Source organism: Pararge aegeria, chromosome 6 (genome assembly GCF_905163445.1).
Source record: "Pararge aegeria chromosome 6, ilParAegt1.1, whole genome shotgun sequence".
In the NCBI taxonomy this organism is placed as follows: Eukaryota; Metazoa; Arthropoda; class Insecta; order Lepidoptera; family Nymphalidae; genus Pararge; species Pararge aegeria.
Window position 1 is genome coordinate 19,258,003 of NC_053185.1, and position 16,865 is coordinate 19,274,867.

Consider the following 16,865-nt stretch of genomic DNA (forward strand, 5'->3'; position numbering starts at 1 on the left):
AAGAGGAGTTCAGTGACATACACACGCACACAAGAAATTTATATATAAAGATAAGCCCAGTATCGGCACACTACAAGGCACAGGTCAGGTCAGGTTCCCAGAATGAAAAGGATTTAGATTGGTGAAATCTGCATAACGTCTGAACTATGAGAAAAGTTCAGAAAACATTGGTGGGACTGAGTTTACGCTCTTATTATATGATACCAAAGATAATACTAGATATACGTTTGTAGAAGATTCATAGTTAGTTCATCACATCTACCCATTATCGGGCCACTACAGAGCACTGGTCTCCTCCCACAATTAGAAGGGGTTAAGGCCGTATTCCACCCAATCTGGTCCACTGTGGATTGATGGACTTCACCCGCACGAGAAAGAGAACATTATGGAGAACTCTCAGGCATGCAGGTTTTATCACCATGTTTTTTTTCACTGTTAATGCAAGTGATAATAAATTGCTTCAAATTAAAACGCACATAACTCCGAAATGTTAGAGATGCCGGTAGGGGATCGATACGGCCCCCCGAAAAGGAAGCGGAAACCTAACCTTCTAGGCTATCACCGTAGCTTGTTGATACCATTACCTATACCATAACAATAAGACTGTCCTCAAGTTAAAAGAAACAATATTTGTTTTGCCGACCACATTTAACTTGAGAAAAGGGCAAGAAGATTTACTGCGGCTCGTTTCACTTTACGTGAGTTTGCTTTGAGAAAAAAATAACATAAAGTGTTAAGTATGACCACATTAATCATCAAATGATTAACGGCAAATTCAATGAGAAGTTTTTATTTACACAAAACTTACATTGACGCTTCAGATCCATTAATTAATTATTCGACACATTCTCGACATCTGGTGGTACAATAAATCAATTGATTACAATAAAATGCAATCAAAAACACATTACATCGACGACGGCTCGATCCGTTGTGTCATTATCGATGCGCGATGAAAAATTGTGTGCACTTATAATATTTTTTTTCGTGTTTTTTTATTTTATTGGCTGCCATGTAGAGTTAAACAAGAGCCCCCCCGTGAAAGATTTTTCGTAAAAAAGTGTTGTGTAAAAGTAAATACAGTTTATGACGTCAAATGAGGTTTGGTTTGATAGTTGTTTTTGGGCAGTGTGTAAAACCGAGCAATAGGATAGATTATCATGCCTAAGCTAATGTCGTTTCTGGAAATTCAAAATTACATGTGAAGTGTAGCCGGCATTTTGATGTCTCGGCTAAATTTTAAAGCGGACACAAAGGAAGAAGCCGTTTTGTTTTGGAAACTGGTAGTAGAATCACTACAAACCAACAGGCGTAACTACTTTATACATTCTTAATTTTTTAGCATAAAAGAGAAGCCCGAGAGATATGCAACAAAAGCTCTCTATACAATTCAATTCATTTTTGTTAAGTATATACAGTGAAGTGGGCTTAACTCCATATATTTTGCCATAAAGTCATATTAAAAACTTAAAAAAAAGCTATAAGTGGAGTACTAATGTATTAATTTAGTAGTGACCAACGCTTTTAAAACCGATTCAACTTAAAAGTATACTGAAAGATCCGACTCTACTACTTTACCTTTACATTACCTACTCTTTTTTGAAGCCACATCGACGTCAGCATAAATCTGTTGATTTCTAACCGTAGTTACGCATTAAATCAATGTTTTCTAAGAGTTGTTATAGAAGGAGGGAAGCCCGAGGGAGACCGTCTCCTATAAAACGTCAGAATGTGACAACTCCATAAAAAAATAACTGATTTACTTTACATACTATAAGGTTAAGTTCTGAAACTTGATCAGTTACTAGGGTCACTGCTCTTTTAACAATAAAACTTTTTCAATTTTACGTCATGCACAGTTATTCCATTTTGTAGGCTTATAACTTGGCGCATACCTCATTTTTTGCCAAGGGGATAATCTAAGTAGTATCATATTTGGCGCGTTACGATAAATTTCACCGGAAGGACGTTAAATAATCTGGAAATTGCCGCCGCGGGGAAATGGGAGTTATACGATTTCCGACGTGACGTTTTTAAGCTATTACGTCAGGTGTGTCGGGGCACTTGAGTTCGGGTGAAGATTTATATTTGGGGATAAATGAGAAAGTTTGGGGATTGTACGGCTATTTATTTTTGATGAGAAATTCTGGGAAATGATCTTTCTTAAAGTGGGTTAGCACCTAAAGCCTAACTGCGTTAATATCATGAATGGATAACATTTCTGAACATATCTTAATGAAATTCTAAATAAACATCCTTCATGTAGACGCTTAACCATATCACGGGAAGCGGTGATAGCCTAGGTTAGGCGTTTGGCTTGACTCGCGAGGGGCCGAGTTTGAATTTTAGGACGCACTTCTAAGTTTTCTAAGTTATGTGCGTTTGAAGTAATTAAAATATCACTAGAACGGTGAAGGAAAACATCGCGACGAAATCTGCATGACTGAAATTCTCAATAATATCTGTCAAGGCGTGTGGAATCTACCGATCCACACTGGGCTAGTGTGGTGCCTAAGGCATAAACCCTTCTCATTGTGGGAGGAGACCCATTGTGATGATGAACCACATTTATTTATTTTATTAACTCATTACACATAGTATACATCACAAGTCTTAATTTAAAGGTGTAAGCATAAACTTAAAAGAATTTTTCCGTACACCTAGCCGTTGACAAATTTTTGCTTTGTTAGTCTAATAGGTTCATATATTAACATTCACAATTAATGCTATAAAATCGTTAACATCAACAGCAAATAAATCGCAGACAGTACGTTAGATCCTTCCGCGTTTGTTTCGTATTTCTTTAATATCATTGCATGATTTAGCCAAGACAGGTGGTGTGGTAGAACAAATTGTATCAAATCAAACTCATTTATTTCAAGAAGGCCTAGCAGCTATAACGCATAGGTTCGGTAGGTTGATTCTACCGAGCCGAAGCAGGCAAGAAACGCAGCAGTTACTCTTTTTCTACATATATTTTTTACAATTTTAAAAACAAATAAAGAAACTGACGCACTTTCGCATTTACTAACTAATACTAGCTTTTCTCGCGTTAATGTAGATTTTGCCAAACAACTCGAATCGTTTTCTCAAAGCAATTTTCCGTTCCTTTTTTCTGTATAAAACGTATTAATTTCAAACTGGAGTAGTTAAGGCGTAAAAGCGAAGCAATCAAACAAACCACATTTGTATTGTTAGTTATGATTCAGAAACTAGAAGTTTGAACTAAAACCTTTAGGTAGAACTTATAACATAATAATTGAGCGAATTCATAAGACTAATGTAACAAGTTACTATTGTCTCGCGTCACAAAGAGAACATCTTAAAACGGGTAACTCAAACGCTCGTACTAGATACATCTTTTGAAATTAATTCCTCTCTCGACTGGGAACAAAGTATACACATGATTTTCCAATTGGAAGCTTAAATTGTAAACCTTCACTACGGAGAGACGAGAACCGAGATGTATTCTCGATAAACTTTGGCCTGATTTACGAGTAAAAGCGACTTTAGAAACGATTACAAATACAAATTACTGTTAGTGGCCACTTGAGTTAGGAGCCATTTGTACTTAGACGAACTTATGCTAAATACATAGATTTCACATTACAGTTTTATTATTCTTATTATTTATTATTTAATACACATAAATATATGAAGTAAACAAAGCTGAAATCTCGTCCAGCCACCTAAGGATGTAAGTAAGATGAGTTTATAATAGACCAACTGTTTTTTCTTTATTGAAAAACTGTAATCTCGAGGCTTGCATGGTGCAATTTTTAAACAGTGTCGTTTTTTTATATTTTAGGTACATACTTGTTAAAGATGTAAATACTCTTGATGTTAACTTTCTAACACATAAAGATTTAGTTGATACATGTTATATGACAAAATGATCTTACGAAAAATCAAGACTCAAGAAGGCCTTCTTTATACTTATACTAGCTGTTGCCCGCGACTTCGTCTGCATTTGTTTTTGTTTTTTGAGACACATGGACATTAAATTTAGGTGTAGTTGTACTGAAATTTTTAAGTTGTTTATTCTGTATTCTTATATCAAAAAAAAATCTATGCGAATAAACAAAATCTGAAAAGAACTGTCTGACCAGTCTCAGCTCCTCCTATCACTTACAAAAAATTGTAATCGTTATAGGACGAATCGAAATCGCATTGTTTGTTGATTTATATGCTAAAGTTTAACGAAGAACATTTCTAACATTTTTCATATAGTCCTTGTGTAAAATCGTCAAACCTTTTCATTACCTCTCCAAAAGGAACTGAGCTTAATTTCGGGATAGAAAGTATCCTCTATTACTTCTATTATATAATTATCTAATTTTCTTTTTAAAATACACATTTAATTTTATTGAAAACAAAGCTTAGAACTATTCGGTGACGGCCGACTGGCACAGTAGACAATGACCCTGCTTTCTGAGTCCAAGGCTGTGGGTCCGATTTCCACAACTGGAATATGTTTGTGTGATGAACATGCATGTTTTTTAATGTAGTATAATACACAATTATTCATAAAAATATTACGCAATCCTCTTAGTACCCATAACACAAGCTACGCTTACTTTGTGGCTAGATGGCGATGTGTGTATTGTCGTAGTTCATTTATTTATGCATTTTATCGCAAAGAGACTCACGCAATCACATTTCTCTCTGTATTATATTCTACTTAAGTCCCACTAAACCAGTTTATGATGTAATAAAGAAAACGTATTTAGCTTTCATCTCGTGACCCAAATTTAAAAATCAAGTAGATACTACAACCGGTGGTAGAGTGTTTTAAAAAAAGTCATTAGTGTTTTATTCTTAGTATATTCTTATCTTAAGAATATAAAATGTGGGCGCTAGAATAGCAAGTAGCTTTAATATGTATGTTATATATTATAGTATGCATTTTAAATGTATACATTTCATATTTCCTCCAAGAGTAGGTAAGGAATTTATTTTTAAGGAAAAAATAAAAAAAACTTAGTAGTTAAATACCTAGTGACCCATTGTTGCCTAATCAGAAATCGCAGTGTCACTCAGACGGTGATAAAAAAAGCTATGCGTAGAGTGTCTTCAAAATCAGAAATGAATAGTTCCAGAAGAACCATAGTTACTGAATGAATGAATGAATATATTATTTGTTTATTTGTTGAGGAATTTTTTACACATTATGAAAGTAAGGGATATTTTAATTACTTAAAACGAAGAAAGGTTAGAGGTGAGTGCGGGGTTTTGAACTTGGCGCCTCGAAAGTGAAGCCGAAGTCCTAACCACTGGGCCACTACAAATATATAATACAATAGAAATTGTGTACATAAACAATATTGGCAAAAGTTAACTGCATTCTTTTACATCACAAATAGGTATTTATGTGAAATCAGAAAAAAACAATCCATTTGTTAATTGTCTACTAAAATAGTATTATATAAACTGTGTTTCAGTAGATATAAAAATACTGAAAATATATTAAAAACGAGACACCAAAATTCATATTACATTTGCTAGCCTTATTGCAAACGATCGCTATGATCTCTTCCAATTAACCAATGGCGTAAAAGACAAACCAGAGGAGATGTAAGTGGTAGGTTGGTACCAATAATAGTAACATCGTTTATGCAACACCCACTTTCCACTTTTTATCAGCTTCGTACGCTCAGGTTGCCTTTAAAAGATCACTTTTAGTGATAAGGCCACCTTTGCACCCTAGCACTAAGTACTATTACTGTTGTCCTTGTATTTTTCCTATTGTGTTGTGTTGCAATAAAAAAAATCTATTTTATTCTATTCTATTGTTACAATTGCACGAATACGTGGTCCGATAAACCAATCGACGCTTGGGTTTCAAGGTGTTACAATGCAGATCAACAATCATCAGCATCAGCTAATGGCAGGGATTTCAAGAGGGAAATCCATGCCTTCTTATCGACATCATCTCATTAATTATTACTAGCCTATAACAGTCTGCTGGACTAAAGACTAAACAAAGAAGCATTTAGTCCAGCAGTCACCCACCTATCGATTTACCCATTATCACCACGCTGGGCAGACGGTTTGGTGATCGCAGTAGATAATAGAAGTAAGACAGAAGACGCTGCTGCCATTCTACGATATTCCCTTAGTCGGTTAGATCGAGGGAAGAGGAGAGGGGACAGCTGTATTCTGATCTGCCGTAGTCACCACACGATTTAAATATTTTGTATGTAATCTACGCATCAAAAGCGCGTTATATGTGCCTATTAGAATAAAGAGTTATTTTACTTTGACTTTTGACTTTATTTCCAGCCACATTTAGTGACCACGAAAACAAATATTGGCCGCTTATACCTTGCACCAGTCGCTAGAAGGCTGGCGACAACTTCATTAAAGCCAACGTAAAAACAAAGGTACGTCAAAACTGGTAAACATACTGCGCGCTCTTTGTGCGCCAATCAAATTTCTGCAAAGCTGTATAAACTGAATTTCCCTGTACAACGCGTGCGGCTGCCTTCTTTTTGTTGTTTAGGCTAGGACTACACGAAGTCAAATCCAAGCCTTTACGCTTTCTACCTTTTAAAACGATTTCATAGAAGATTTTTAAAATTTAGTTGACGGTACTCAAGATCCAGTGAGCTTATGTAGTAATATATTAAATCAATGTCAAGAATTATTTGATATACTTTTGTAACTCTCTCGCCTCTGAAAAATAAACTATGAGGTATCGTTAGTATATTATATACCGATGCGCTTTGCTTTTCCGTTTCTTTTACGCACTGCGAAGAATTCAAATGCCTTTTCGGCTTTTGTTTTTTTCACCACCTACAATATACGTATATAAAAGCACTCATCTATTATATCAAGAGTAAAGAGACATTTCCACACAGGTTCACTCCACATTAGGTTGCATTATTGTCCACTAGTTATTGCCCGTGTTTTTCGTCAGCGTTTTTTACAAATACCGTGGGAAATGTTTTCTTGGTATACAAAGTAGTTTAAGTTACTCTCCATCCTTTTAACCAATTCTATGCCATAAATCAAGTTGATCAGTTGTTTAGTTGGTACGACACACTTTTTCATTCACAAAATTAGTTTGGATAACTAACTCTAGAATTTTTTTTTAGTTTTCCTAAGGTTGCCTGGCAGAGATCGCTTCTTAGCGATAAGGCCGCCTTTTGCTTCATTCTTCATGTGTTTGTTCTTTTTTTTGTCTCGTTTTTCTGAGTGGTGTACAAATAAAGAGTATAAATAAATAAATTTAGACCCCAGAGCAGTGGCGTGAGGGCATAAGGGTGCGTTATGCCATTTGCAGTGACGGCGTAAGGGCTGATTTTACTAGCAACATCAATGGATTTTACTGATAAGACGAGCCAACGGAGGTTTTAATAAGTTACCATCGTCAACCTAAAAACCGTCTTAAGACTACAGTGCACCGTATGTATTGTAAACCATAAACGAAACGTCCCTAATTTTATGTCTGGCTCGGATCATGTTGGGACATTTTTTAATAAATAAACACTGAGTACCCAGTGAATGTCTCGGATAAAAATAAGAACTGGAGCTATGTAGCTCTTTTTGCAGAGACTGAAAGACAATCGCTATTTGTCAATAGTTATTCGGGCACGTACACAGTGACACCGCGAAACTGCCCGCATTAGATAATAATATATATACTTTAAGATTTTTATGGATTGCATAAAAATCACAGCTCTTCTCCTTCCAGAATTGTCCATTGTATGTAGAACCGCTGATGCGACTTCAAGCTGGGTCACTTCACCATGTAACATGTCATGCCTCCTAAACTTGACACCTTTTGACTACTATTAATTCTGGTAATACTAAAGAGGTCTTAAATTTAGATTATTTTTCATAGGACTCAATAAAGGAAAATACGAGTATCATACAAGTAATAAATTATGATTTCCAGACTCTTCTCTCTATCATTACTATTGCTCTACACCAACCGAATTAGTCTGTTGAAAAACTTATGAAAACATTCGGAATGTCATATTAGCAGCTATCGTGTGCTACGGGCCTTATTTTTCTCTTTTGCCGTGAGAGTAAATTTACTTTTTGTCATATTCTTTGTGTTGTTGTTAGCTGGAATATGTGCCAGAGCGTGCTAAATTCGTTTGTACCTACATTGACGACCTCTGTGCAGTATTTGCACTACTCAATTGCTAAATCCAAGCGAAAATTTCTACTTTAGAATATATTAAGGAATAATATAGAACATCTTATAATGCCCATTTTCACTAAACCTAGAGTCACCTAAATCGAATGCCTAATAATTTTGGCGATGTCCATAGAAAAAGAAAAAATTAATGATGAACTGGCACAGTGTTGGGTTTTAAATGGAAGGTCCCGAGTTCGATCCCCAGCAGGGGTAATTTGGAAATTAATAATTTCTGACTAGTTACCACCCTTCCGTCGCCCTTTAGTAGGTCTGCCTACTAATAGGCAATCTCGTTCAAAATATAGCTATACATCAGAATCATTAAGGTTTAGATAGTTCAGTCGCTGCATTTCATATGAAAACGATAAAAACTTTCCTCTGTATAATAAATAGACAGACAATACCAAACGTTGAAAAACAAAATTTTCCAAGGAACACTATAAATGAAATATCACGCGATTGAATGGCGAAGTTATGGAACTGTTAAGAGAAAGAGAGACGAGTACAAAAAGCTTCAAGCGTGAAAGGGATGCGAGAAACTTGCAAATTTACTCAGAAAGCGATGGCGGGCTCATTTGTTTGGATTTCATTCATTTTTTTGATAGGCTTTTGGAACGTGTGTGTGTGTCTGAGTGTTAAAGTGCTACTTTTATGTTTGTGATTTATTATTTTCTGCCTGAGAAAATCACATCATAGAAATTATAAATGATTTGTGAATAGCTTCAGATACTCGTATAATTTGGTCTGGCGTCACGCACCGTTGGAAAACTTTAGTCTGCAGGCAATGAGGAATTGTAGATGACATATGTCGTGAAGCTCTAAGAACGCTGCCCATGCGAAAGAAGATCTTTAGCTGCAAAACGTGATCACTTACTTATAAACTCATAAGAAGGCTTGGAATCACTCAGCTGGTGATATAAAGATTTTGTACTATCTCTATGCGATTAAATCTTAAGCGAGGAACTCAATAGAAGAACCACAGTAACCGACATAGATAAGTAAGTTACGAAGTATAAATAACAGTGGTCAAGATACATAGCTCGGAGAACTGATGGACGTTATGGTTTCAAGGTGCTGGAGTGGCAACCCCGCTCCGAAAAGCATAAATTTGGTAGACCTTCAAAAGGAGTCGCGGGATACAAGCAGCATAAAATTGTAGCGTATAAAAATCCCTACAAATGACCAATAATCAGCAGGGTAATATTTTACTTTGACTAAACAATGATGATAGCATTACTTTAAATAATGCTACGATTATATCTATAACGCCGTATTTAAATGATATTTTTTCCGCTTTGTGAATCTGCTAGAACACGTGACATTAGCATAAGTGGAATGTGCTGATGTAATAAACCTAAGAGCTAAAAACGAAGAAGTACGACAAGTTAAATTCAAATTGGAGCTTTTGTGCCTTTTGCAAGACCTTAAATCAGTATTATTTTAATATTATCAACGATATTGTTTCAAAAATATAACTTTGGTTGTGAAAATTTCAATTTCTACTAACATATTATTATTGATTCTAAAATATGAAATATGATTATAACTTAAATAGTATCTGAGCTCATTGCTGTATTGTAATACAGCAATGAGCTCAGATACTATTTAAGTTTACATTTTAAAAGCATAATATTGGTCGTGGATTCAGTCTATTTCATTATAATTATGTATAAATTGTACATAGCAGCTGTCAAAGACTGCCTGTCGTTCCAGAATAATTCTATTTACTACTCATTTTTTATCCCTTTGAAGGCCGAAAGGAAAGTAAATTGGGGCAATTTTTTCATCGTGATGTTATTGGTTCCTGAATTTTAGGTCGCTCTTACTCGACTTTGACTCGTTAGAGAGTCAGTTTAATAATTTAAATAATAATTTGAAATTGATGCCAAATGATAATATTGTATTAATTTTTGGAACAACTAAATTAATATTCAGTACCCGCCCACATTATTTTAGGCTTATTTGGAAATATCTCATCATCATTATCATTTCAACCAATGGGCGTCTACTGCTGACATAGGCCTTTTTTAGGGAGTTCCACAAACCAGGGTCCCGGGCCGCTTGCCTCCAGCGTCTCCCCTGATGTCATCTGTTCACCGCGTTGGGAGCCGACCTACGCTGCGCTTACCGGTGCGCGTTCGCCACTCCAGCACCTTAAGAACCCAACGTCCATCGGCTCTCCGAGCTATGTGCCCTGCCCTTTGCCACTTCAGCGTCGCGACTCGCTGAACTATGTACGAAACTCTAGTTCTCCTGCGATTCTCATCATTTCTGATTTGATCGCGTAGAGACACTCTCCAATACGGATCAATCAAATACGGATTTACTGAAAATGGTGTCACATTCAAACTTGTATAGTCCTATTTATTTATTTTTTCATTTTCAAAAATTACTAACGCAACGTTAATTTTAAGTGTAGATTAATTTTCTCCTTGAAGTACACTTGAGTTGATTAACACACAGATCTGTCTTCTTGTTAATGAAAGCTAGTATCTACTCAATAAAACTTAATTATTATCACTTACGTGTTAAGCTCGAGGTCTAGACGGAACTTGTGATTAAAGGCTTTGATGAGCAGCGATGTGCGGTGAAAGTGTTTGCCAGTCTGAAATAAAGACATTTATATTAATTACTTCATCATTGTCATCCACCTGGGCGTGTTTAATGTCAATATACGTAGCAATAATTGATTTGCTATCATCCGCGAAATCAGTCTATTCGGCACAGTGGTATTTATAAATAAATATACTACGACAATACACACATCGCCACCTAGCCCCAAAGTAAGCGTAGCTTGTGTTATGGGTACTAAGATGACTGATAAATATTTGTATGAATTATATATACATAAATACTTAGAAAATACATATAAACACCCAGACACTGAAAAACACTTAATGCTCATCACACAAACATTTTCCAGTTGTGGGAATCGAACCCACGGCCTTGGAGTCAGAAAGCAGGGTCGCTGCCCACTGCGCCAGTCGGCCGTCTACATTTATATAATATTGTATACAGTTACTACAATTAATTCAAAATTCTTAATAGCTCAATTGTGCATTCATTTAAATTGAAAGTATAAATAGCACCACGAAAAATGGTGAAAGGCCTGGTTAAGTTTAATTTGCTTTAATCGGCGAAACCAGGCAAATCTGATCCACCAGCATCTGCCAAGCATCTGGCAGACGGGTTAGTGACCGCAGTAGATGGTAGTAGTAGCACAGACGGCGTTGCTTATCAGTTTAATTAAAAAACTGAATTGCAAACAGGCCTGATTTCGCAATAATAAAAATGAACTGATATCGTTTAAATCACACGCTATCAAACCAAAACCAACCGCCAAATCATTAAATATCGTTGTAATAAATAACTACTTTAATTTTAACGCAAATATACTTTATATGTTCGCCGAAACACTAATATAGACCAACCACAAACAACCAAAACCAAGTGCAGTTCAAATAAACCAGGAACTTGCGGGAGCCGCAAAACAGTGTATGCTTTTTTGAAAAATTCATTCGGTAAAAACTTGGCGCACTCGACTTTTCAAATTTATTACATGCATACATGACTGCATATCTAAATAATTGTCTCGTTGGTTTAGTGGTTGGAAGGATAAACTTAGAAGGTCAGGGTCAATTCCTAGGTCGGGTCAAGTATTGTTACGTACGACTGGCGCAGTGGAGCGAGTTTGACGGCCGACTGGTGCAATGGGCAGCGATTTCGGTTCGATTCCCACAACTGGAAAATGTTTGTGTGATGAGCATAAGTGTTTTTCAGTGGCTGGGTATTATTTATATGTATTTTCTAAGTATTTATGTATATATTATTCGTAAAAATATTCGTCAGTCAACAGTCATCTTAATACCCATAAAACAAGCTACGCTTTTTTGGGGCTAGGTGGCGATGTGTGTATTGTAAAAAAAAATTAAAAAAAAAAAGAGTTGTGGTCCCATAAGTGAGAGGAGGAAGAGGCAATTTTGGAACTTATAATTTCTAAATTTTCTCTGGTCTGTTCTGGCTGGAGGCTTCGGCCATGGCTAGTTACTACTATACCTACAAAGACGTGCCGCTCAGTGATTTAGCTTTACGGTAGGATGTTACGTAAAAACCTATTGAGATCTACATAATGTTCTTGGAGGTGTGTGGAGTCCACCAATCCGCACTGGGCTAGTGTGGTGGACTACGGCCTTAACCTTTTCTCATAGTGGGAGGAAACAAATGCTCTGTAGTGTGCCTGTAATGGGTTAATGGGTTGTGGTGATGTACTAGGTAGTGTTGATTGTGAAAGTTTGTTTATCTGTTTGTTATTTGTTTATGTTTGGCTCAACCTTTACCGATCTTCATCGAATTTGCCACAAAATAGGATAAGAATACTTAGTTTCCCAAAAATGCACTGGGGCACAGTTTCCGAATGGTTATAGAAAGTTTTATTTTTATACGGCGTGTCAGCAAAACCGATGTTTAGAAAATTATGCATAGATATAGCTTGAATAATTAAGCCTGGCTAAATAAACTGTTCCTACGCGATTCTTTAAAAAATTAAACAAACGCGGTTGAAATCGCGAGCTAGTATTATAGTCATGTAACTTTTAGACTAATAAATGTACATTAGTGTTAACATCTTATTATTCTCCAACCTGCTGCGACCCTAAATATAATTAATTATATGGCGTTGATTATGTGCCTCGTAAAGCACGTTAAAACTTCCCATGGTTTCTATCATTAACATGTCAAATTTCTTACATTAAAACAATAAACAATGAAAACCATTCAATTGGCAAATTTATCTTATTTAGGAAAAGGGGAAAAATTAATTCTGTTAAGGTGTTTTTGAAAGGTTTTTGACACCTTTTGAAAAGTTGGGTATGCATTTAGCATTTATTTTTTTTGTGTAAAATGAACTTTTAAAGGAGTTTAACATGGAGCAACGATTGTTTAATAAAGGACCGAAATAACATGGGATGCATTTGTGAAAAACGCCTGTCTTTGAAAACCCGCTCGGGCGTTGATTTCGTTTGAACTGCTACAGCGTCTATTTATTTTTGCACCTACAAAGGTGAACGTAATAAAAAGCACAGGTAGGACTACTACATAATACATTACACCTATTACTACTACAAATACTACTAAAAATATTATTAACTTGCTGCTGCCCCACGACTACGACCAAGTTTCATTTTAGTTGTTTTAATCCCGCGAGAAACTGTTATTTTTCAGGACAAACAAGCATATGCATCAACAGGTGTAATATATCTGTTGCATAGTTAACTTTTGTTTGATTTGAAAGTACGGAACGGTTCCCTATTTATTTTCTAGGACAATGTCGATTTCCGGAACACTAGGCTTATCTGTACCAAATTTCATTAAGATCGTTGCAGGGTTTGAGTAGAACGTAGGTAACAACAGAAACACTAGACAGTGGAAAAGTTTCCACCGAATATTTCCGTTTGGTACTTGTCTTGGGTAAAAAGCACCCAGTGCCCATGCATATATATGGATGAGATCCAAATTGTCCAAAGCCTCTCATAAGCGCAGACCAAAGAAAATTAAAAAAATATAAATTCCCAAGGTACCCCTACCGGGGATCCCAGTCAGATTAAATGGTTGACATCTTCCACCTTCCCGATGATGTCGTCACGCCCCGGGGCTCTTCTCATGGTGAGCTCTCGCGCTCGCCCCACTCTCTTGGTGACGCCGTTGCAACCCCTCAGGTTGTTATCGGCAAGTGTCCATCAAGTAAAATGTACCGGAGATCGAACCCGGATGCCTCTCACTTAAAAGAACAGCGTCCACCAGAGCGCCAAGGAGGTCGTTCAATCTTAAATAGTAAACGGTAGTGGGAATCGGAAGTCAGAATGCATTCCAGACTTTTGCGGTGCGTATCAGAAACAAGAAAAAAAAACCCAAATTGCCCCTGTCGGCGATCAAACTTTGGACCTTCCTCATACAAGACCAAAGCGCTAACCACTGCGCCAGAGAAGACGTCAAAAATGTTCAGTCATTAGATCATAAAAGCTGGACTCTTTACACACCCAATATTGTATTGAGTCTGTTGAGGCAAAAAGAGGTCATCGAAGGTATGGCGACTAACGTCTCCTAAAGATCGCCTCATAATAAAAAGGAGCCCTTATTCTTGAAAGTCGCTTGTCAAGCATCACTTCTCATTTTGGATGTATTAAACTGCGCGTCTAACTTTGTTTTCCTCGTATCCCGTTCCTTTGACGTTTTATTCGCCCTAATTTCATTGGGAACACAATTTTGGACGTTATTCATCCCTTTTATGACAATTGAGATCTTATTTGTTTTTCGGACACCCAGTCTCTCCTTTTCTTGTCATATTATTATGATTTTAAATTGTTTCCTCTTATAACAATCTACTACTGTTATTCGGGTCGGGGGATCAACTTATACCGGCGTATAAACAGTCAAGGTCGTTGTGCGGAAATTTTCTAATAATTTAAACAATGTTCAAGAAAACAGAAGGTATTCATTATTTTGATTTTATCTCCTCATTTAAATATTGCACTATTGTAATTATTTAAGTAAATAGTCGCGCAAATGTCGTGCAATTCAAAAATTATAGTACCACATACCAATTATATTTAAAATAAGTATATAATTAAATTTATTAATTTTAATCAAATTCTCAGTCCCTCAAATATTAATATTGGTTATATAAGTTACTATTACTATTTCTGTTGACTACTTCTAACTACATGTAAGTGAAATTATGTGCCATTAGTAACCCAATGCTAGGTTTATCCATAACTACAATACGTGAAGTTTTGGTGGTAGTCTTAATAAAAAAAAATAAAAAATATATATATTAACTTTGTAAAAAAAAAACAATTTGATAAATTATCTGTTGTTACAAATTGAGGCTGAGTTAAAATAATACACAGACAAAAACAATTTGTAGTGGAAGTTCAAAAGATAGGAACCCAGATTCGTTATAAAAAAAAAGAGATATTAAAAGAATCCAGAGTAAAAAATCCTGAAAATATTTGAAAAAGGAAAGAGACGCGAGAGTTTGACGAAAATAACATTCCTATTGTGATATTATTATAGTATGATGTTTGAGTTTGTGAATATAGTTATGCGATAAGATCTTAATATAGTACAAAACAAAGTCGCTACGCCGTTTGTTTGCATTAATCTTTTAAATTTTTTACAGTTTACAGCAATAGATAGAATGATTTAAGAGGAAGGTTTATATGTACGGTATATAATATTATAACTGCTCCACATTAGTATCTATGTTGCACTCGAGCAAAGCCGGGCAGATCGCTAATACTCATACAATAATTTATATTCGAATATATATTACATCATACATCCAGTTAATGTTTAAAAGTTCCAAGCAAATAAAATCCAAGTGCCTCAATTATTGTAACACACGCAAATTGGAATACTGTATAAATTGCTTTGCCTTAAAAGAGAATAGCAAAAACATCTACGTGATGTATCTGCATAATTTGTTAAATTATTTGAGTAATGATATAAAAAAACATTTATTACATTAACGCTCCAAATAAAATCCGACCAAATTAAATCCACATGGCTCGAGTATTACTCGCGCAGGATGGAGTACTGTATAATTACTTTGCCGTGAAAGAGAATCGGTTATGACTTGTCTACTCTTCTCGCTCACTCGCCGCTTGACCTATATAGCGAACTTGTTTTTGCTTTTCAGGCCAAGAGGCAAGGACGGCGAATTTTCTATATACAGCCTAACATTTATGCTGACTGTGCCTCACAGTTAGTTAGTCTGGATTAACTTGCTCTTTAATTCCTTATAATACTGCCAGTTGATTAAATATGGAATACGTCCTCCACCACACCAAATTATATGCAGGTGGAAAATTTTCCCATTAAATAGGCAAATTTATTTAATGGAATGTGTCCCGATCGAAGTTGCAATAAAACTAGTGTCTCTCTCTCAAATGCTCAGGTGGTATGTATGGTCTTGATTAAGAAACATGTCATCCAAATTATCAAAAAAAAAAATTGATTTATATAATGTTGCGGTAAGTATAATTTATTGGCGACAAAGCTCTTTAAAAAGTTTAAAGAAAAAAATTATACTTGTATATTACTATAATTTTTTATTCCATAGTAGTATTTGAAATCTGAGTTATCTTAGTGGGTAGGACTTCGGCTCTTAATTTAAGTGCGTGTCATGTAGCGTTTTAAGAATTAAATATAACTTGCTTTAACAGAGAAGGAAAATATCTTGAAGAATCGTACATTAAATTTCTCTATAATGCTCTCAAATGTGAAGTCCACGAATCCGCACTTGGCCAGCGTAGTTAAGCTGAGCCCTCAAGTGGGCTGGGAATATATTGATAATTATGATTATAAATCTGCAATGTTGTTTATTTAATTCCTATGTTCGACGGAAACATTGCACCCGTCTTGATGACATTTTGCAGATAGATAGCTTGCATCCTGGAAATGGTCATAGAGTAATGACTGACATAAGTTACTTTTTATCTCGAGAAAAGTAACGACTGCCGCATGATTTAAAAACCATCCCTTATGGAAAAGAGTGTATGAATTGTCAAGCAAGCAACAACATCCAGGTGATAACAGCTATTGACCAGCCTTTTTTTATTGAATTGGATTCACGGATTCAAGTCCTTTAAAGCCTGTAGCCATAGATAAAACACTAATACTAGAGAACTGTTGCTACTAAAAACATACAGCTTAGTAT

The 16,865-nt window shown here is 35.7% G+C and overlaps 1 protein-coding gene across 3 annotated transcripts in view; it reads right to left on the reverse strand.

Moving 5' to 3' along the window:
* Positions 1–16,865, reverse strand: part of LOC120624561 (disintegrin and metalloproteinase domain-containing protein 11) — a 305,939-nt gene that overhangs the window by 192,965 nt on the left and 96,109 nt on the right. For all 3 annotated transcript variants that reach the window (XM_039891194.1, XM_039891193.1, XM_039891195.1), the window contains exon 5: positions 10,675–10,754. In XM_039891194.1, the coding sequence (XP_039747128.1) occupies positions 10,675–10,754 (80 nt within the window). The remainder of the gene's footprint in view (positions 1–10,674; positions 10,755–16,865) is intronic.